Source organism: Equus przewalskii, chromosome 8 (assembly GCF_037783145.1).
Source record: "Equus przewalskii isolate Varuska chromosome 8, EquPr2, whole genome shotgun sequence".
Classification (NCBI taxonomy): Eukaryota; Metazoa; Chordata; class Mammalia; order Perissodactyla; family Equidae; genus Equus; species Equus przewalskii.
The window spans coordinates 38,309,868-38,332,031 of NC_091838.1; the positions used below are offsets into that span (position 1 = coordinate 38,309,868).

Sequence of the window (22,164 nt, forward strand, 5' to 3'; positions counted from 1 at the left end):
GTGTCCAAGGAGAATTGAAGACACTCCCCACAATGTCCCCTTCTCTGATCTTAGGTGGGCCAGTCAAGGGGAGGTTCATCCACAGGCAAGCTGTGTGAACAGGAACTTTTCTCCTTCGAGGTAACCCAATGTGACTGGCAGTCATGACATACAATTCTACCTTTCCCTTCCTCATTAGAGCTTCTGGCAAAGAAGCAAGCATGCAAAATTTTCCTGACGTAGGGTGAGATATAAAGACTAAAGAGCATCTCATGCGTTTATTCTCTTTCCTTTTTCATTCGTATAAGTCATCACTTAGAAAGAGAATGGGCTAGGCCTTGCTATATTATCCTTTCTAATAAAAGGTAATCAATTCCATATGTTTAAGGGTAAAGGAAATGCTCTCACATGGAGATGACTAGGAACACCCCCACGCTTTTGGTCTACTGAAGCATAATTATCTAAGTGTCCCTTGGAATGAGAGCTACCACTTTGGGGGATACTAATTATGTATCAGGCACTGGGGTACAGGCATTACATATATTAGGTTATTCAGTGTTCACAAACAATCCTTTGAGAAATGTGTATAGTCATGTATTGCTTAGCAATGGGAATATGTTCTGAGAAATGTGTCATTAGGCAATTTTGTCGTTGTGCAAATGTTATAGAGTACACTTACGCAAACCTAGGTGGTATAGCCTACTACACACCTAGCCTATATGGCACTAATCTTACGGGACTACCATTGTTTATGCTGTCTGTCATTGACCAAAACATTGTTATGCGACACGTGATTGTAATTATTATTAGCCAAAATTTACATATGAGGGAATTGTAGCTTAGAAATGTCAGTAATTTTCCCAAAGTTGCACATCTAGTAAGTGGTGGAGCTGGGCACACATTCAGATCTTCTGATTCTCAGCCACTCTAGGATATCACCTCACAGAATGACCTCACAGAATGCTTCCGGATTGGAAACATGAGACTAGTACATTGAGAAAGGGAGGTCATCTGATAGCAATGAATCGGAAAGGGAGTTGCCTGGGCTTAGGAGGAGTAGAAAGAAGCAAACACAATGATGTGGTACTTCTTTCCATATGAATTACCTCTCTTAGTTTGGAGGTAGCCTGTCTTAACAGTTATACTCATTGAGTAGGGACTCTATAAATAAATTATAGTACATTCATTAGGTAGAAAATTATATAGCTATAAACAAGAATGAGACTATATATGTGAATAAAGAAAGATGTTTGAGATATGTTGTCAAGTAATTCAAGCAAGATATAGAATAGCCTGCACATTATGCTACTTTCGGATTAAAAAAGAAAAGTACGAACTTGCTAGTAAATATAAGAATATCCTTGGAAAGACACACTTGAAAATGGAAATAATAGATGTCCCTATTAGAAGTGAACTGTGTGGCTAGTGGTGGGATGGTGAGGTGGGAGCAGACTTTTCACTGCAGGTGCTGTTTTACCTTTTGAATGTTATACCATATGCATACATTATTATCTGCTCACAACAAACACGTATGTTGTCTTTATGATGATGAAGAGGAAATTCTCAGTGGCAACAGTGGTGTTTGAAATAAGCTTGCAAAATTTAGTTTTAGAAATCTTAGTCATTTTAGGAGACATTTTATGAGGCAAACCAGTGAGGCGGCTCGTGTATTGGTCCTAAAGGGGGATATTCAGGCAATTGAAGGAATATATTACTCAGCACATGTATGCAGACTTTTGTATCTGTTTGTTTGAATGTATATGGTTTTCTTTTGAGACTAATTTTTTAAATATGGGATCACTATCCAGCCATCTTTTTGAGTGGCTAAATTAATAAGTGGATTGGAAGGGAGTCTATTGGATATTGGAGGTATAAAATGTATGCAAAATCCAAAATGTTTTTACAAAGTATTTTCCTTACTTCTCCTCCCCCAACTCACATGCCAAATTCAGAACATCAGACACTTGCTAATCTTGCATGAGAAAGTTGCAATCGATACCATGTATCTTTATTCCTTGCAATAACCTCCCTCCTCTTTTACTTATAATCAACATTTTGTATTTTTTTAACTTAATATCTTAGTGCTTAACCTATGCTCTTTTCAATAACATAAATATATGTAAACCCAGGAGAATTGATTTTCTTTTCATGTCCATATCAAGCACTTGAATGGATTTTGGTGGAAACACAATACTGATTTTAAGGGGGGAGGAAAAAAACGAAACATTCGTTTTTTACTCCTAACGCCACCTTCCTCCACTTGTATTGAATAATTTTCTGGAATGTTTCTACTTGCCTTTCTCATACTGTCCCCCTGATGACAAAGATTAAATTCTCAAAGGCAAAGTGATGTTTGAAATAAGCCCACAAGATTGAATTTTAAAAATATTAGTAGAAAGAAAGATCAAGAATTTTCTGAGGCATCCTAGATTCAGAATTATGCATAACAATTTCCCATTGCATAAAAAGAAAGGTATAAACATGCTTCAAACCCATTTTTCCTACTTTTCAAAGTAACCTTTTAATTTCTCTGAGTTCTTTTCAGTTTTTGAAACAATTTAGACATTCCTAGTCATATCAGACTTTCTTAAATTGGGACAATTTTCTGATGCTTTTTGTATGTTTACAAAAATGTGTGTGTGTTTTCTGATGCTTAATTCTTATACATCCATTTTGTGGAAGCCCCTTATTAGTGAAACCATTTTATATGTTGCCAAGACAGACCACTTTATAAAGAAATTTCATTAAGTAGTATATAAGGAAATGGAGAGTATTAATATATTTAATACTTTCTTGACATTATTTGAAAAGTCTTTAAGACTTAGAATCATAGCTGAAATTTGGCTTTTCTAAAAATCCAGTTATTTTAAGAGATAAGACAATAGAGACTTATTTGTGGCAGAATCAGAAGTAGAACCCAGTTTTCATTCCATATTGTTCTTATGTTGCTGATACAAAACATGTTTCTTAGAAATAAATTCTGAAAGTTCAAACAGAAGCATTAAAAACAGTCTACATCATAGCAGCTATGTGTGTTGGCACTCCTCAAAGTGTAGGCCACAGATTGATGCTGGCCCACAAACTGTTGCTTGTCCACACTGAGATAAGAAGAGAACTTGACAGTGTTTAGAAACTTTTATAGCAATTTGACATTGGTACGCATCCAAGCACGTGATCTACTAATTCATTTTTATGTTTTTTTTGAAAACTATCATTCTGGCAGAAACTGGAAATTTAAAAATCTCATCCTTCCCCACAGAGAGTTTGAGAAGCACTGCTCTGGAAAATGTTTATGAGGCTCCTGAAAGAGTTCCAAGTGGAGAAGGAGCTAGATAAGAAACCACTCTCAGGTGGAGAGAGGGAGGGAAGAGGAGGGAGCGGAGAGGAGTGCTTAAAACCACTCAGCAATAGACATAGCTGAGCAGAGCAGAGCGAAAGACCCAGATTTTATGTCCTGTGTGAAGGGAAGACTAATTTGTCCCTTGGTAGAAAAGAAGTGCTCTCAGTGGTTATGAACTCTCAGCATTTTTTCAGCCATGTGTGTGACAGAAACCCAACTCAAACTAGCTTAAGCAAAGAAAAAAACAAAGAGAGAGAATTTGCTGAGTCACCTAACTGGAGACTCTTGGTGTAAACCTTGTCACAGGGATTCTAGGAACTGGGGCCATCATTCTTATTTATCCATTCATGCTGTCCCACTCCTTACTCTACCCCCCTCACCCTCTCTCCCGTGGTTTCTCTCTCGGGATTGTCCCACTCTTTTCTACCAAAGATGGGATTCTGCCATGTGGTGGGAGAGGGGGAGTGGCTGTAGACAGAGCAAGGCTTATATCATCTTATCTTAGCACTCCAGAGGTAAGAGAGAGCCCTTCTCTTAGAGACTATATAAAACCCCAAGGAAGCACTCTGAATAGCCCCACTGATGCAGTTGCACAATTTGGGGCAATTCATCACAGCCAAGGGGAGGGGAGAGTACTTTCATGCACATGCCTGTGGCCCCATGGATTGGTTGAGGTAGGATGGAAATGGGGTACTGTGATCAACAGCCCTACCAGAAACCCACAGTTGTGGGCAAGTTCCCCCAAAGATAGAGGGGTGATGCAGAACAAGCAAGAGATGTCCACTGCATTATAGAAACTAACCTTTTCATGTTGAAACTAAGAGGTATGAGAAGAAGCAAGAGGTGGAAGAGATAAGAATGAAAACAATCAGAAAAAACTAATAGAAGAGCCCCCCAGCAGATAGATACTTGAAGCTCTGATGGGGGGTGGGGGCAGGTATTGAGCAACAGTGAAAAGCGATGAGACAAAATGGAAAAGGGAAGTGGAGGGGTGGAGAGTCGTATATTTTATTATCCTCTCAGGACATCAGCCGTGGGACAGCTTTTTCGTTCTGGAAGACAGTAGATGTCAGTCAGCCAATTAGAGCTCAAAATCCTCTAACAGTTAAGAGTATAATGTTAAGCCATAGCAACTGCTTGTCAGTTATTTTATGCTTCAGCAGTTCTCCAGTACAGTATGATGAAAACAGTGTTTGGCAATTTTTTATTGTTTTCCCAGCCCTCTCTCCAGTATTATTTTATTGATACAACTCTAAAGTCAGAGTGGTTTTTTTTCTAAATATGAAATACCATTACGGGGGCCGGCTCCGTGGCTGAGTGGTTAAGTTTGCAAGCTCCGCTGCGGCGGCCCAGGCTTCGGATCCTGGGCGCGGACATGGCATCGCTCGTCAGGCCACGTTGAGGCGGCGTCCCACATCCCACAACTAGAAGGACCTGCAACTAAGATATACAACTATGTACCGAGGGGGCTTTGGGAAATAAAGCAGAAAAAGAAAAAAAGATTGGCAACAGTTGTTAGCCCAGGTGCCAGTCCTTAAAAAAAAAAAAAAAAGGAAGACTGGTAACAGTTGTTAGCCCAGGTGCCAATCTTTAAAAAAAAAAAAAGAAAGAAATACCATTACGAAAGAATCTCTGTAAAAGATAGATCCATTGTACTGGCCCAATGCACAATTTTTATATCTGACATAAGATTCAAGAGTGAGAAGACAGAACTAGAGCTAAAAGGAGTAAGTGTTAGTATCAATGACTGGTAATTGAAGCTCTACAGACAGTAAGCTCTGAGGGAAACAAGGCAGAGGGACCTTAACATGACTCAGGTAGGTGTTGTTCGTGGCTTAAGAGAGCAAGAGCACATATGCTATTTTCATTTGGAGACTGACCTTTTGTATAAGCAGTTTCTGTCCCCTACTGAATGAAACTTGGAGCTCTGAAGAGCCAAACAGGGAAGTAGGTAGCAGAGGATATTTTGTGTATAATTATTGAGCTTGTGCTATTAACGTGGAATATATAGAATTATAATAAATTTAAGCTACCACTTAGGGTGCAGCAGGCATTCTTTGCAGACTACGTTTCATTTCTGAGAAATATTTTATTGAGAGATGGTATTAGAGGTAGAGTGTTGAGAGATAGAGGCTGTTTCCTAAAATCACGTTGGCAACTTTTTAAAGATATTCCTGAGCCACATCTTGAATTTCTGAAGTATAATCTCTAAGGGTTGTACCTAGAAATCTGCATTTTTAAAAATTCCCCAGTTGGTTCAGATGCTCAGCCAGATTTAGAAACCACTAAACTAGAAAACAGACATGGGTGTGAACCAATTAGATTTCTGCACTTTTGTTTTTAATTTTAGGCTTGGACAAAGAAATATGCCTCCCCCTCTTCAAGACTACACCTGTACTTCGGATCCCTTCTTCCTGTCTCTGCTTGGTGTCTCTCCCTGTTACTTCCTATTTCCTCTCAGCCTCTTGGTTCCCACCCATAAATATAACTTTCTCCCTTCATTTGAGCTCATTTATGAGGTCCTTAGTCCTGTGTCTCCTTAGTTCTGCCTTATCTCTTGCTTTCATGCCATCTCTCTCCAAAGAGTCATGATTATGTTCTCCCTGCGTTTCCTAGACTCTCAGTTTTAGGGAAGGACTGAAACTATTGTTTTAGAAGTTGCCAGAGCCGCTAAATAAATGGGAATTGCAGTGGTTCTTCTTCATTCCTCGTTGTGTCTTTTCTTCAGTACAGTGAACTCTTGGACCTCTCTTCTCCTTGACTTCTGAGGCAGTGGGCTCACCTGATTATCTTCTGCCCATCCTATTAATGCTCTTTCCCAGTCCTTCTTCCTTCACTGCAGTCTTTTTTTTTTTAATCACCATAGCTTATTTCTTTCCAGTCTTATTGAGATATAATTGACATATAGCATTGTATTAGTCCAAGGGGTACAACATATATTGTGAAATGATCACCACAATAAGTTTAGTTAACATCGCTTACCTCAGATAATTACCAACTTTTTTCCTTGTGATGAGAACTTTTAAGATATACTCTCTTAGCAACTTTCAGATACACAATACAGCATTGTTAACTCTGGTCACCATGCTGTACATTGCATTCCCAGAACTTGCCCTTTTTTTTTTTGCTGAGGAAGATTTTCCCTGAGCTAACATCTGCTGCCAATCTTCCTCATTTTTTTCTTTTTGTATGTGAGCTGCTACCACAGCATGGCCACTGACAGACGAGTTGTGTTGGTCCGTTCCTGAAAACCAAACCCAGGACACCAAAGTGTAGTGTGCTGAACTTAAACACTAGGCCATTGGGGCTGGCCCACCAGAACTTATTTATCTTTTAACTGAAAGTTTGTACCTTTTGACCAACTTCACCTATTTCCCACACTCCCTACCCCTATGTCTGACAACCAACACTCTGTTCTCTGTATCTATGAGTTCAACTTTTAGATCCCACATATGAGTGAGATCATACAGTATTTGTCTTTCTCTGTCTGACTTATTTCATCCAGCATATTGCCCTCAAGGTTTATTTATGTTGTCATAAATGGCAAGATTTCATTATTTTTTATGGCCAAATAATATTCCATTTTATATATACCACATTTTTTTTTCCATTCGTCCATCGATGGACACTTAGGTTGTTTCTGTATTTTGATAATTGTAAAGAATGCAACAATTAACATGGTGTAAATATCTTTTTTTCATTTTTAAAAATTGGCACTTGAGCTAACATCTGTTGCCAATCTTCTTCTTTTAAATTTTTTTCTTCTTCTTCCCAAAGCCCCCCATTATATAGTTGTATATTCTAGTTGTAGGTCCTTCTACTTCTGCTGTGTGGGACACCGCCTCAGCATGGCCTGATGAGCAGTGCTAGGTCTGCACCCCGTATCCAAACTGGCAAAACCCTAGGCCACCAAAGCATACCACACGAACCTAACCAGTCGGCCTTGGGGCCAGCCCTGCAAATATCTTTTTGAGTTAGTGTTTTTGTTTTCTTCAGACAAATACCCAGAAGTGAAATTACTGGGTCATATGGTAGTTCTAGTACTAGTTTTTTGAGGAACCACCATGCTGTTTTTCATAGTGACTGCACCAATTTACATTCCCATCAACAGTGCACAGGGTTCCCTTTTCTCCATATCCTTGCCAACACTTGTTATTTTTTATCTTTTTGATAGTAGCCATTCTAACAGATATGAGGCGATATCTCATTGTTGTTTTGATTTGCATTTCCCTAATGATTAGTGATATTGAGCACCTTTTCACACACCCTTGGTCTTCTTTTGAAAATATTTATTGAGGTCTTCTGCCTATTTTTCAACTGGATTGTTTGGTTTTGGGCTGTTGAGTTGTATGAGTCCTTCATATATTTTGGATACTAACCTCTTATCAGATAGCTGGTTTGCAAATATTTTCTCCCATTCAGTAGGTTGCCTTTTCATTTTGTTGGTGGTTTCCTTTGCTATTCAGAAGCTTTTTAGTTTGTAGTCTAGTTTTTTATTTTTGCTTTTGTTGACTTTGTGGTGTCAAATCCAAAAAATCGTTGCCAAGACCAATGTCAAGGAGCTTACCCTCTATGTTTTATTCTAGGAGTTTTATGGTTTCGGGTCTTAAGTTTAAATCTTTAATCCACTTTGAGTTGATTTTTGTGTATGGTGTGAAATAGGGGCCCAGTTTTATTCTTTTACATGTGGCTGTCCAGTTTTCCCAGCACCATTTATTGAAGAGACTGTCCTTTCTCCACTGTATATTCTTGGCTACTTTGACGTAAATTAATTGACCGTATATTGTGAGTTTATTTCTAGGCTCTCTCTTGATCTACGTGTCTGTATTTATGCCAGTACCATACTGTTTTGACTTTATAGCTTTGTAATACAATTTGAAATCGGGGGGTGTAATGCCTCCATGTTTGTTCTTCTTTCTCAGGAGTGTTTTGGCTATTCAGAGCCTTTTGTGGTTCCATAGAAATTTTAGGATTGTTTTTTCTATTTCTGAAAAATGCCATTGAAATTTTGATAGAGATTGCATTAAACCTGTAGATTGCTTTGAGTAGTATGGACACTTTAACAACAATAATTCTTCCAATCCATGAGCACAGAATATCTTTCCATTTATTTGTATCTTTTTAAATTTCTTTCATCAGTGTCTTATAGATTTTAGTGTAGAGATATTTCACCTCCTTGGATAATATATATTCCCAGGTATTTTGTTCTTTTTGATACATGGTAAATGGGATTGCTTTCTCACTGCGGTTGTAAATGATGGCAGTCTCTAAGATTCAATTCAAAAAGTGTCAGTCAGTTCCCTGCCTTATGTCAGTGACTCTCTTCAATGTTTGTTATACAGTAAGTGGAATAAAGTGCCTGCCCTTGTGTAACTTAGAGTTCAATGGAGGAAGAGAAAATTGGAGAAATCATTATCCTTACCTTTGGTAGGTGTGATGACATGGTTCTTTGGCTTAAGAGTCCAAATGAAGGTTCTTCCATGGCTTCTATGGTTCTTACTTTATGTATTTTATACACTATGCAGTTGAACTATTCCTGTCATTTTTGAGTATCCCCATGTGCTGGTGACTCCAAATATCTATTATCAAGTCCAAGATTCCTATTGTAGTGGTTAAGAGCAGTCTTAAGTCAGACATACCTGGGTTTGAATCCTGGCTCTGCTGCTCATTAAATGTGTGACCTCAGACAAGTTGCTTAACCTAGCCTAAGGCCTAGTCCCCTTCTTGTACAATGGGGGTCATGATATGTAAATCATAGGGTTGTAGGAAGTAAGTGAGATACACCAGGTAAAGTTCTCAACACTGTACCTGGCGTATGCCAAGTACTCCTTGCATGTTGCTGCTATTTAACTATGAATACTTATTTTTTTAATTTTTAAAAATTTTCCCCATATTTGACTCTCTAGGGCACCATAAGCTTTCATTTTGGAATTCCCAAACTTCAGTTTATCTGGTGCAACTTACTAAGTCCCAAGTTTTGAACTAGCTGTTCATTCACTAAGTGATCAAGGGATACTGAAATGACACAGAAACAAAAAGCTGGTGTTATTTTGTGTGTATAACTGTTTTGAACCTCACTTAACATATAGTAACCTGCACGTATTAACTTCCTAGGGCTGCTGTGACAAAGTGTCACAAACTGGGTAGCTTAAAACAATAGGACTTTATTCTCCTAGTTCTGGAAGCTAGAAGTCCAACATCAAGGTCTTGGCAGGGCTATGGTCCTTCAGAAGTCTCCAGGGGGGCATCCTTCCTTGCTTCTTCCTGCTTCTGGTGGTTACCAGCAATCCTTGGGGCTCCTTGGTTTATGGCAGCATAACTGTAGTCTCTGCCTGCATCTTCAATGGCCTTCTTCTCTCTGTGACTGTGTCTCTGAATCCAAGTCTCCCTTTCCTTATAAAGATGTCAGTAACTGGATTAGGGTCAATCCTAACCTAGTGTGACCTCTTCTTAACTTGATTACGTCTGCAAGGATCCTATTAAATAATACGATCATATTCACGGGTATTGCCTCTAGGACTGGAGCAAATCTTGGGGGACGCAAATCAACGATGCACATAGAAAATGTTTAATAGGTCTTTCATAAGTAAATGATTACTTTTTAGCTTGAGAAAAACAGGATGATGTGTTTTCCAATTCCATTTTGTCTGTCACGTGAGACGTTGTGTTTATGTGTGAAAATAGTCTGACCTTAGTTGGCCCCGCTATTAGCGAGGTTCAGGCTCTTGCTTGTGGGACCTCCTATAAGCTCCTCCTATAGAGGACACCAGCTGTAGCGTCTGTGATGATCACTATACACTCACACTTCAAACCAAATGCTTGCCAAATGCTGCCTGATACAAGACTCTATAGCCCTCACCTCTATATACTTGGGACCATTTAGTCTGTGGTTACAGGGCCTAACCCACTCTGTGTTCTAGGAACAATTATGGCCTTCAGCAGAAAGGATTTACAGAGCTCTTATCAGTGTTCATTCAGTGTGCTGGGCCTCAACATCATGTCACACTATGTTGATAACCTGGCCTTACTCATTGTCTTGCTTCTGACAACTGACTGTTTTGATTCTAAGAATGAATCTAAAAAGAAAAACTGGTAACTCTGTGAGGTGATAGATGTGTTAATTAACTTGACTGTAGTAATCATTTCACAATATATCCGTATTAAATCATCACGTTGTATGTCTTTTAAAAAATCACATTGTACAACTTATATATAATTCTTATTTGTTGATCATACCTCAATATTGGAAAAAGTTTTTTTTAAATGTAAAGGAAAAAAGACCATCTCCATTTCTATCCTGGTTTTGATTTTCTTGGCTCATCGCACAGTCCAAGTCCCTATTCAATTACCCATGTAGTATTCCTGTTCTTCTACCAGCAGGGACCTGTATTCACGCTAGACTCTAGTGTTCAGTTGTCGGCTCAGGACTCTGGTGACTAAAATCACCTGCCCCTGCCTGCTGAGATAACTGGATACAATTTGTTCCTGAAATCCTTTTGGCCATTGTTATGTCACTACAGTCCTCTAGCTTGAATTCTCCCATCTCAGCTTGGTTTATATCAGCAGCATTTGATCTATCACAGGGCCACATCCAATTCTAGGTCACAGTCTTTCCCACAATCTGCCTTATCCCTCTGCAATTTACCAGACCCTTGTATGACCAATTGCAAATACAGTTCATGGAGTTAAATACTGTTCCAACATATTTGCAAGATCAAGTACTTTATCATTCTTTTAATCTCCCAGTACTGCTTCTGTTGATTTTCTTTAGTGCTATTTTGTTTAGTGTGTCAGAACTAGCTTAACACGTTTGCACTGATGATATTGGAAAGATATTCTGCTCAGATTATCCTTAGTGAATTGGGAGATCATAATATTTCTTTGTAAAGCAAAGAATGCAATGATGGCTAAGCATATTTGTTACTTAGCCAGTCTGCTAGTCTGGCAGTAAGCCAACATGAGTATCACCACACTTCCATCAGAGAGTAAGCATGTTGTTCATTGAGTCACAGTCTCCTTGCCTCAAATACTGTCTAGAAGTAAATATCTGTGTAAGCCAAAATTAACTCCTTTGGGTTATTAAGGAGGTTAGCAGTGTTTAGTGAACTGTTTTGCCAACTGAAAAAGAAAATCATTTTGCACTGGTAATGTTTAGACTGGTCAGTGATGAACAGGAAGCTCAGTAACATGTGAGCTAGGACTCAGAATTTAAAGATTCCTGCTAAGATCCACGGTGTATGGAAACTTTAATTTTGAAGATGAGGAAGCTAAAAAGTCTTGAATAGAATCAAGAGAAGCAAAGGAAGAGTTTAGAATGGTGGTTTTTCAGTAATATAGTCACCATCCTTTGTTCTTATTTATAAGTTGAAAACAGTAAAGGTAGCTAAATCTGTAGAAAAATACTTTAAAGAGATAACTAATATTCAGGTGAATATTATTTCACCTGAATTTAAAATTGTTTTGAGGTATAACCCAAGAACTGAGAGCTGGCATATAAAAAGGTGAATTAGAAAGATTCTGAATTTCCAAGTAGAAATCAGTCTGTGTCCCAAATATTTTCTCTTTTCCTGAACAGTAAACATACTTCTTAGGATAGTAGTTTAGTTCATCAGAACTTAAAGTGCCCAACACAGAAGAGTCAAAACAACTTTAACTGCCCCTAAGAGTTGTAAATGAATGGTGTTTAACTGTGTATGGTGTGTCATTGTTCTACTAGGAATGTCAGAATGGTGCTTTTTGCACAATTGAGTGGTGGGTCCAAACTGACATATCTAATGCAAATTGTACCGAGTAGACTCGTAATAAGTTAAATAATATGAACAGAATAACTATGAACCTTTTTATGCTTAACATCTCTTACTTTTCCTGATTTCTTCTGGTTTTAATCCCAGAATTTATTTTTCCCATTATGAATGAAAGCTTCTAATGATGAAAGAAAACAAAGATTTGGAAAATTATATACCCACCCAAAGTCCTAGCATCCAGAAACAATGTGGCGCACTCTTGACATTGTTGCTCACTTTCTCTCAAGCCCTTAATGTACACATTTTTTATCATTCTATATATACTATTTAAAGCTGGTTTGATATTTTTACACAACTGTTAAACATAAGCATTTTCCAAGCTATTGATAACTCTTCAGATACATTTTAATGATTGTATAATGATACACAATTTACTTATTCATCTCATGAACATTTAGTTTATTTCCATTTTTTTCCACATTTGTCAATCAGGTTGCAACGAACGTCCTTGTTCTTTACCTCTCCTTGGTGTCTAGCTGAGAACCCATTCTGGTTCTGTTTCAATGAGAATATGTTCACGTTGTAACTAGTATTCATTCTTTTCATTTAGATTTTTTAAAAAATATATGGCATAGCTAAAAGATTATAGGGATTCTTGCTATAAACATGAAAAGAAACAGGAAAATATCACATGCTATCAGATATACTTGAGGTTTGTCTATGGCTTAATATTCCTTTAAAATCCCATGTTATCACAGGATGAAAATATATCTCAGTAAGAAATCAATTCCACTAGAATTCACCCACGTAAGCCTGCTGTGAAAAGAACTGGTGTTACTACCTACCACAAGCAACATAGCACAGAAGCAGCTCAATAAGGGAGCATTGAGGTGACAACGCTGTAGCACTTTACAAAAGTGGTCTTTTATTAAGGAACAGGTAGAGCTAATGCCATGCACATTACTCTCAATACTATGTTTTCTGATATATTCCATGTAATTTAATTTTCAGTATTGGATTGGGGCTGTTTTTTCCTTTTAAATTAAAAATAAATCTCATTAGGAACCTGCGAACCATTCTGAGGAAAAGAAATACAAAAACAAAGTGACCTTTAATGTTTTCAAGTCTGAAGTTCTGTGAAAACACAAAGGTTGGGGAATGACATGTCTTAATGACCAAACTGTTGGAAATGATACTACTAAATATTTCTACGCTATCTAATTCTGAATCCAAAAACTTTCCAAGTTTTGTGGTTTTACCTCAAAATCCTTCACATCTATCTATTCATCTTTTTCCCCTCTTCCCATCCCTACCTATCATTCCTAAAACTCCTGATTCTTCTTGATCAAGCCCCCATTAACTAATGCTTTTTAGCTTGAAATCCTGATATAACTATAGATTTATTTATAAATAATTATATGTATGCACCATTGTATTAATATTTATACATTATAAAATTGCACAAAAAAGTGAAAAAAATGTAAGCTTAATAATAAATACAAATAAAATTTCAAGTATTTCTTCTTGCCCCCAGTGGATGGTCTTGCACATCCCTTGAGTTGTATGCCCCGTTCTGGGAACAACTGGCTCAGACTGTAGTAATAACTTCCAAACTGATCTCTTGGACTCCTTTTCACCCTCTTTCTGTCTAATCTTAACCCATCCGTCAGTGACCTTCTTAAAGTGTAAATCTGATCATGTCACTTGTCTTCTTTAAATTCTTCTGTGATTCCAAATTGACAGAAAGATAAAGTAGAAACTTCTTAAATTATCACATGAGGCTTTTCATTGTTTAATTCCTTTCTTGTTTAATGACTTATGTTGCAGCCAAAGAACTACTCAGTTTTCTGAATTGTTTAGAAATTTCATGACTTACTCCTCACATTCTTAATTTTTATTGCGAATAGTGTTTCTTCTAACTGGAATGTTCGTCCTTTGTCTGCCATTTCTACTCATATTTAACCTTTGAGATTTAGCCCCCTAAATTTTATCCTCTATGATGTAGTCCCTAATACCTTTTGCCAGTTAACCACTTCCCCCTGTATCAGCTATTTTATTGCTTCTAGTTATTTATTTACTGTAGGAGTCTACCTCTAAACTGAGATACTAGACACAAGTGATCTGTGATAGTCATCTCAGTTTCTGTTGCAGCCTGATGTATCTATGGCAGTTAGAACAGTGCCTGGCACACAGCAATGATGTTTGTGGGATGAATGAATGAACAGAAATTCACACCAAAACTACTGCAGAAAACTTTACATATTGTGTCTGATGGCAAATACTACTTTACAAAAAGATTTACTTAAGTATGGAGATATTATTTATCCAAGATCAAATATTCAATGTCTTCAGATAAAATCCTGAGTTTAAAATTACATAACAAAACTAGTGATGGAGCTGGTAAAAAGACCCAATGTTTGGATGTTTACACCAGTGTCTCTCTTGTCCAACAACCCTGACTGATACTTAAAGGAGAACTGGATTGTGAGGTTTATTTACATTGAGCTTTGACATGTTACAGGTGTATAAAGTCAAAGAGTTTCAGTTAATTGATGTTTGAAGTTGATTTTTAGTAGTCTTCATCATCTTTAAGAGGTTTACTTCAATTCCAATTTCATTTAAACTTTTAAAAACCAGGAATGGCTGTTGAATTTTATTAAATTTCCATTTAGTTTTGTTACTATGATGGTTTTTCTCCTTTTAGTTATGATTAATAGATTATATTGATTTATTGCTTGATTTTGGACCATTTTTACATTCCTGTACCATATCTTCCTCGGTCAAGGCATTATTCTTATGGTAATGTATTACATCTGCTAACATTTCATCTGGAGGTTTTGCATTTATCTTCATAAGAGTAATGAGTGGCTATAGTATACATGTAAATATTGAGCCACGTAACTCTTTGTTATGTGCTAGAAACCATTTGAAATAAGCATTGAATCAAACTTGCCTCAAAGATTGATTTAGATTTGGAGGTTTTAGCAGTTCTACCATATCAGGAATCATGATAGCTAACATTTATTAAAGTGCTTACTTTTTGGTAGTTAGTCCTTTAGCTGCTTTATGTGTATTAACTCATTTAAATACTGTGGCATCCCTATGAAACAGAAATTATTATTATCCTCATCTTGGGGCTGAGAATTTGAGACACAGAGACATGAAGTACCCAGGGTACTTAGGGTCACATAGATGGTAAATGGTAGAGTCAGGATTTGAACTCAGACATTCTGCCTCTGGAGCCTACATTCTTCACCATCATGCAATATTCCCCCAGCATGATACTGGGGGACACACAAATCCCAGGGATTATTTGTTCAAAGACAGAATCTGACATAATCATTGTTAATAACTTATTGACTATTTAAACAATGTAGAATTTATAAGAGAAATACCATAACCACACATCATCTGTTAACATAATATAGATTGGTGGAATAACTGTATTTAACTATTTAAAAACTTAAATATTACCAAAGTAATACTTTTTCTTTTTATCTTTTCAGCAATCTTGACACAGAAGAACTCTGTGGTAAGTTTCTTTAAGACCAGTTAAATTCGTTACTTACTTTAGAATGAAAAAGAACACTGTCTTATATATTTCCACATACCCTGAATTAATGTCATAGATTAGGAGTTCTGAAATAAAATAAAAGATAATCAAGATCTCAAGGGATTACTTTATCAGTGAGTTTTACTCAAGTGTATATTTCACTGTGGAAAGAGTTGGGCCTCATTAATTTGTTAATGGAAAGAGAATTGTTATTGAAATGGGTACGCAGTTTCAGGAAAGCAAATTCTCCACCAGTTTAAATATATTTTTAAATTGATGTTTAATAAAACTTCATTATTCTCTTCAAATATATTGTGCAAATCCTTTTGTTACTGTTTTGCAAAGCTGACCACTTGACGTTTAGAAACAACTTTGTCCCATACCTGCCCTAAACTATTCTGGAATTTAAAATGTCACTTGCAAAACAAGTGATTCAATGGAGAGAGAGAAATCTTTATAAATTCCTAATTTAATGACCTCTTCATTTATTTTCTTCATCTTTGTGGTTGGAGACAAAAGTCAGAGCCTAGAAAGGTAGAAAGGCAAATATTTTTGAGATTTATTCTTTGTAATGAAAACGTAATAGAGCATTGTAAGACTATTCAATTTGAAACAGCCGTATTTCTCTGAAAACTGGAAAGTTTCAAGTTGTATCTTTTAAGATAAATGTATAAGGTAACACCTTTGTCCAAGTTTGATCTTATTGTCTAGGCTACTTAAAATAAATTTGATGGTTAGAGGTGAGTTTCTTTGAAACTCCTAATTGAAGCAACAAGCACTTCCTGAATATCTTATAAATCTTACAGATGTGCAGTTTACCAAAACCGTCAAAAGGGTGATTTTATAATAGTCAAGAGTGATCATCTTACGTTTCATCAAAATGGTAGTGCAACACCAAGAGATGTCATGCCAGGACAAAATATCAGAATACAGGATTTTAAGACAGTAACTCTAAACAAAACAAATATGATAATCACCAACCATAAACTTTCAAATTTTCCAGTGATCATAAAAAGCTGTTTCCTCTCCCCGCATAGTGTCTATCTCATATTCACTGAGAAGAATCCAACTGAAAAGCAAGATACATTTATACAGAAATAAAGTTTTTTGGTACCAAATCAGGTCATGCTTTTGTTAGTTATGAAATGCTAGCAGCGAAAAACAGGAAACATCCTGACATGCTTTCATGTGCAATCAGACCATGACCCATCCACATGGGTATTAAACTGTGCCAAGTAGGCCAAAGGGCCCAGGTGGACCAAAGGCCACCAGGCTTTAGGATGATTAGCAGTCACTATAAAGGTCAGGTTGTGGTCCATTCTCATGTGCAGACAGTCCCTGCCAGAGGAGAGATGAAATAGAGAACTGGGAAGACTATATTGATAACTTCATGAGCATGGGAGCATATTTGCCTTAAATGTGTGGAGGTGTTGGGGCAAAGTAATCATTTCCTCACATCATTCAGATAATTTTTTTTGTTTTCTAGTTAACATTGCCTGGATAGACAAGGCTCATGAAAAAGCAAACTGTTATAAGAACTTTTAAGATAACGTTTAGTGGTTCTTCTTTATTTGCTGTGTTACTTACCTATTGACATTAAGGAGTATTACATGATCCTCTATCTTTGTACGATAGTATGTTATCTCCACAAAAAATGTTTTTAGTTTGTCTTCTATAATAGTAGAACTAGATTAGGAACCTACTCTGCATTTATTGAAAAGGCTTTGGCTATAATTTTCTCCCATAGTGTTAGTTGGGGAACTAGAATATGAGTTTTTTTTTGGGGGGGGGTTTGATGGTTAGCATTTTTTAGAAATAAAGTTTTTTTAATTGAGGTATGTACATTTTTTTGAGGTAACAGTGGTTTATAACATTATATAAGTTTTCAGGTGTTTATCACTATATTTCGACTTCTGTATACACTACATTGTGTTCACCACCGAAAGTCTAGTTGCCATCCATCACCATACAATGTGCCCCTTTACCCCTTTTGCCTGCCCTAAACCCCTCTTCCCCTCTGGTAACCACCAATCTGTTCTTTACCTATTTGTTTGTCTGTTTGTTGTTGTTTTATCTTCCACTGTATGAGTGAAATCATACAGTATTTGTCTATCTCCGTATGATTTATTTTGCTTAGTGTAATACCATCAGGGTCCATCCATGTTGTTGCAAATGGCAAGACTTCATCTTTTTTATGGCTGGGTAGTATTCCATTGTATAGATGCACTACATCTTCTTTATTCATTTATCTGTCAATGGGCTCTTAGGTTGTTTCCGAATCTTGACTATTATAAATAATGCTACAAGGAACATAGGAGTGTATATAAATTTTTAAAATTAGTGTTTTTGTGTTCTTTGGATAAATACCCAGAAATGGAATAGCTGAGTCATATGATAGTTCTATCTTAAATTTTTTGAGTACCCTCCATACTGTTTTCCATAGTGGCTGCATCAATTTACTTTCCCACCAGCAATGTATGAGGGTTCCCTATTCTCAACATCCTCTCTAACTTGTTATTTCTTGTCTTTTTAAGAAGAGCCATTCTGACGGGTGACGATACCTCATTCTGACGTGAGGTGATATCTCATTGTGGTTTTGATTTGCATTTCCCTAAAAATGCATCTTTTCACATATCTGTTGGCCATCTGTGTATCTTCTCTGGAAACATGTCTGTTCAGCTCCTCCATTTTTTAATTGGGCTGTTTTTCTTGTTGAGTTGTATGAGTCCTTTATATATTTTGGATATTAACCCCTTATTGAATATATGAATTGTAAATGTCTTCTCACAGTCAGTAGGCTGTCTTTTCATTTTGTTGATGGTTTCTTTTCCCATGAAGGAGCTTTTTAGTTTGATATAGTCCCATTTGTTTATTTTTTTCTTTTGTTTCCCTTCTCTGAGGAGACATATTCAAAAAGATGCTGCTAAGGCTGATGTCAAAGAGCATACTGCCAATGTTTTCCTCTAGGAGTTTTATGGTTTCACATCTTACATTTAAGTCTTTAATCTATTTTTAGTTAATTTTTGTGTATGGTATAAGGTAATAGTCTACCTTCTTTCTTTCACATGTGGCTCTTCAGTTTTCCTAACACCCTTTACTGAAGAGACTTTCCCCATTGTACGTTCTTGCCCCCATTGTCAAAAATTAGCTGTCATAAATGTGTTGATTTATTTCTGGGCTCTCAGTTCTGTTCCAGTGATCTCTGTGTGTTTTTTCTGCCTGCACCAAACTGTTTTGATTACTATAGGTTTGTAGTATATTTTGAGATCAGGGTGTGTGATACTTCCAGCTTTGTTCTTTTTTCTCAGGATTCCTTTGTCTATTTGGGGTCTTTTCTTGTTCCATATAGATTTTAGGATTCTTTGTTCTCTTTCCATGAGAAGCGTTCTTGGGATTTTGATGGGGGTTGCATTGAATCTGTAGATTGCTTTAGTTAACATGGACATTTTAACTATGTTTATTCTTCCAGTCCATGGGCATGGAATATCTTTCCATTTCTTTGTGTCATCTTCAGTTTCTTTCAATAATGTCTTATAGTTTTCAGTGTACAAGTCTTTCACCTCCTTGGTTAAATTTATTCCTAGGCATGTCTTTTCTTTTTATTGTGATTGTAAATGGGATTGTATTGATTTCTCTTTCTGCTAGTTCATTGTTAGTGTATAGAAATGCAACTCGTTTTTGTAGGTTGATTTTGTACCCTGCAACTTTACTGTATTTGTTAATTATTTCTAATAGTTTTTTGGTGGTTTATTTAGAGTTTTCTATATATAAAATCATATCATCTGCAAATAGTGAAAGTTTTACTTCTTTTCCAATTTGGATACCTTTTATTTGTTTTTCTTGCATAATTGCTCTGACTAGGACTTCCAATACTATGTTGAATAAAAGTGGTGAAAATGGGCATCCTTGTCTTGTTCCTGTTCTTAGAGGAATAGCTTTGTTTTTCACCACTGAGTATGATGTTAGCTGTGGGTTTGTCATATGTGTCCTTTATTATGTTGAGGCACTTTCCTTCTGTAACCATTTTATATAGAGTTTTTATCATAAATGGATGTTGAATCTTGTCAAATGCTTTCTTTGCATCTATTGAGATGATCATGTGACTTTTAGTCCTCATTTTGTTAATCTGGTGTATCACATTGATTGATCTGCAGATGTTGAACATCCCTGCATCCCAGAAATAAATCACACTTCATCGTGGTGTATGAGGCTTTTAGTGTATTGTTGTATTTGATTTGCTAATATTTTGTTGAGGATTTTTGCATCTATGTTCATCAGTGATATTGGCCTGTAATTTTTCTTTTTATCTGTCACTGTATGATTTCAGGATCAGGGTAATGTTAACCTTGTAAAATGAGCTAGGAAGCATCCCCATGTCTTCAGTTTTTTTGAAGAATTTGAGAAGGATAGGTATTAAATCTTTGAATGTTTGGTAAAATTCACAGAGAAGGTTTACAGTCCTGAACTTTTATTTTTTGGGAGGTTTTTGATTACTATTTAAATCTTTTTATTGTGATTGGTCTATTCAGATTCTCTATTTCCTATTGATTGAGTTTTGGGAGTTTATACAATTCTAAGAATTTATCAATTTCTTCTAGGTTCTCTGATTTGTTGGTATATACTTTTTCATAGTTTTCTCTTATAATCCTTTATTTCTGTGGTCTCCTTTGTAATTGCTCCTCTTTTCATTTCTGATTTTACTTATTTGAGCCTCCTCTTATTTTCTTAGTGAGTCCAGCTAAGGGTTTGTCAATTTTGTTTATCTTTTCAAAAAACCGGGTCTTAGTTTCATTGATCCTTTCTGTTGTCTTTTTAGTCTCTATTTCTAATTTGCACTCTGATTTTTATTTCCCTCCTCTGACTGATTTTTGGCTTCATTTGTTCTTTTCTAGTTATTTTAGGTGTGGTGTTAGATTGAGATTTTTCTTGTTTTTTGAGCTAGGCCTCAAAAAAATGTTTCCCTCTTAGTACCACTTTTGCTGCATCTCATAACTTTTGGTATGTTGTGTTTTCATTTTCATTTGTCTCCAGGTACTTTTTTAATTTCTCCTTTGATTTATTCATTGATCCAATAGTTGTTCAGTAGTATATTGTTTAGTCTCCACATATTTGTGACTTTTCCAGCTTTCTTCTTGTAGTTGATTTCTGGTTTCATACAGTTGTGGTCAGAAAAGATGCTTGATATGATTTAAATCTTCTTAAGTTGATTGAGACTTGTTTTCATTCCCAACATGTGGTCTATCTTTGAGAATGTTCCATGTGCATTTGAGAAGAATATGTATTTGGGTGGAATGTTCTATATATATCTATTAGGTCCATCTGGTATAATGTTTCATTTAAGGTCAATGTTTCTGTTGACCTTCTGTCTGGATCAATCTATCCGTTGATGTAAGTGGAGTATTAAAGTCCTCTACTATTATGGTGTTGCTGTCAATTTCTCCCTTTAGGTCAGTTAATAATTGCTTTATTTACTTTGTTGTTCCTATGTCAGGTACATATATATTAATAAATGTTATGCCTTTTTGGTGGAATATCCCTTTTATCATTATATAATGACTATCTTTGTCTCTTGTTGTCTTTTTTGGCTTGAAGTCTATTTTGTCTGACATAAATATTGCTACACCTGTTTTCTTTTGTTTGCCATTTGCTTTGAGTATCGTCTTCCATCCCTTCACCCTGAGCCTATGTTTGTCTTTAGAGCTGAGATGTATTTCCTGGAGGCAGCATATTGCTGGGTCTTGTTTCTTAATCCATCTAGCCCCTCGGTGTCTTTTGATGGATAAATTCAGTCCATTTGCGTTTATAGTGATTATTGATATATGAGAGCTTAATACTGCAATTTTATCTTATGTTTTCTGGTTGTTCTATATTTCCATTGTTTCTTTTTCCTTGTGTTTTCTATCTGCCACTTGCGTTTGGTTTACTGTGATGTGTTTCTCAGTTTCCTCTTTATGTTTTGTGTCTCTGCTGTGAATTTTTGTTTTGTGGTTACCATGAGGTTTGTATAAAAGATCTCATAGATAAGATAGTCCTTTTTCTGCTGATAGCATCTTATCTTCATATTCCTTTGCAAATTCCATCCTTTTCCTCTTCCCTTTTCATGTTTTTGTTGTTACAAATTATCCATTTTTTTCTTGTGAGTTTGCGATCAAGTTAAAGTGGTTATAGTATTTTTAGTGCTTCTTTTCCCTTTAACCTTTATGTTATAATAGAATGTTCGCTAACCTATTCGAATATAGCATTGCAATTTTCAGATTCTGTCTATTTATCATCTTGCTCAAAGCTTTATATACTTTTGCTTTTTTGTTTCAGGTAGGAGAGCTCCTGTCAACATTTCTTTAAGGCAGGTTCTAATGGCAATGAACTACGTCAGCTTTTTTTTTGTCTGGGAAAGCCTTTATTTCTCCTTCATATCTGAAGGATAACTTTGCTAGATAGAGTATTCTTGCTTGACACTTTTTATCTTTCAATGTTTTGAATATATCCTTCCACTCTCTGCCGGCCTCTAGATTTTCTGCCGAGACATCTGCTCATAGCCTAATGGAGGT

At 36.3% G+C, this 22,164-nt stretch overlaps 1 protein-coding gene across 3 annotated transcripts in view; it reads left to right on the plus strand.

Moving 5' to 3' along the window:
* Positions 1-22,164, plus strand: part of NECAB1 (N-terminal EF-hand calcium binding protein 1) — a 174,292-nt gene that overhangs the window by 56,787 nt on the left and 95,341 nt on the right. For all 3 annotated transcript variants that reach the window (XM_070631712.1, XM_070631713.1, XM_070631714.1), the window contains exon 4: positions 15,570-15,595. In XM_070631712.1, coding sequence (XP_070487813.1) covers positions 15,570-15,595 — 26 coding nt within the window. The remainder of the gene's footprint in view (positions 1-15,569; positions 15,596-22,164) is intronic.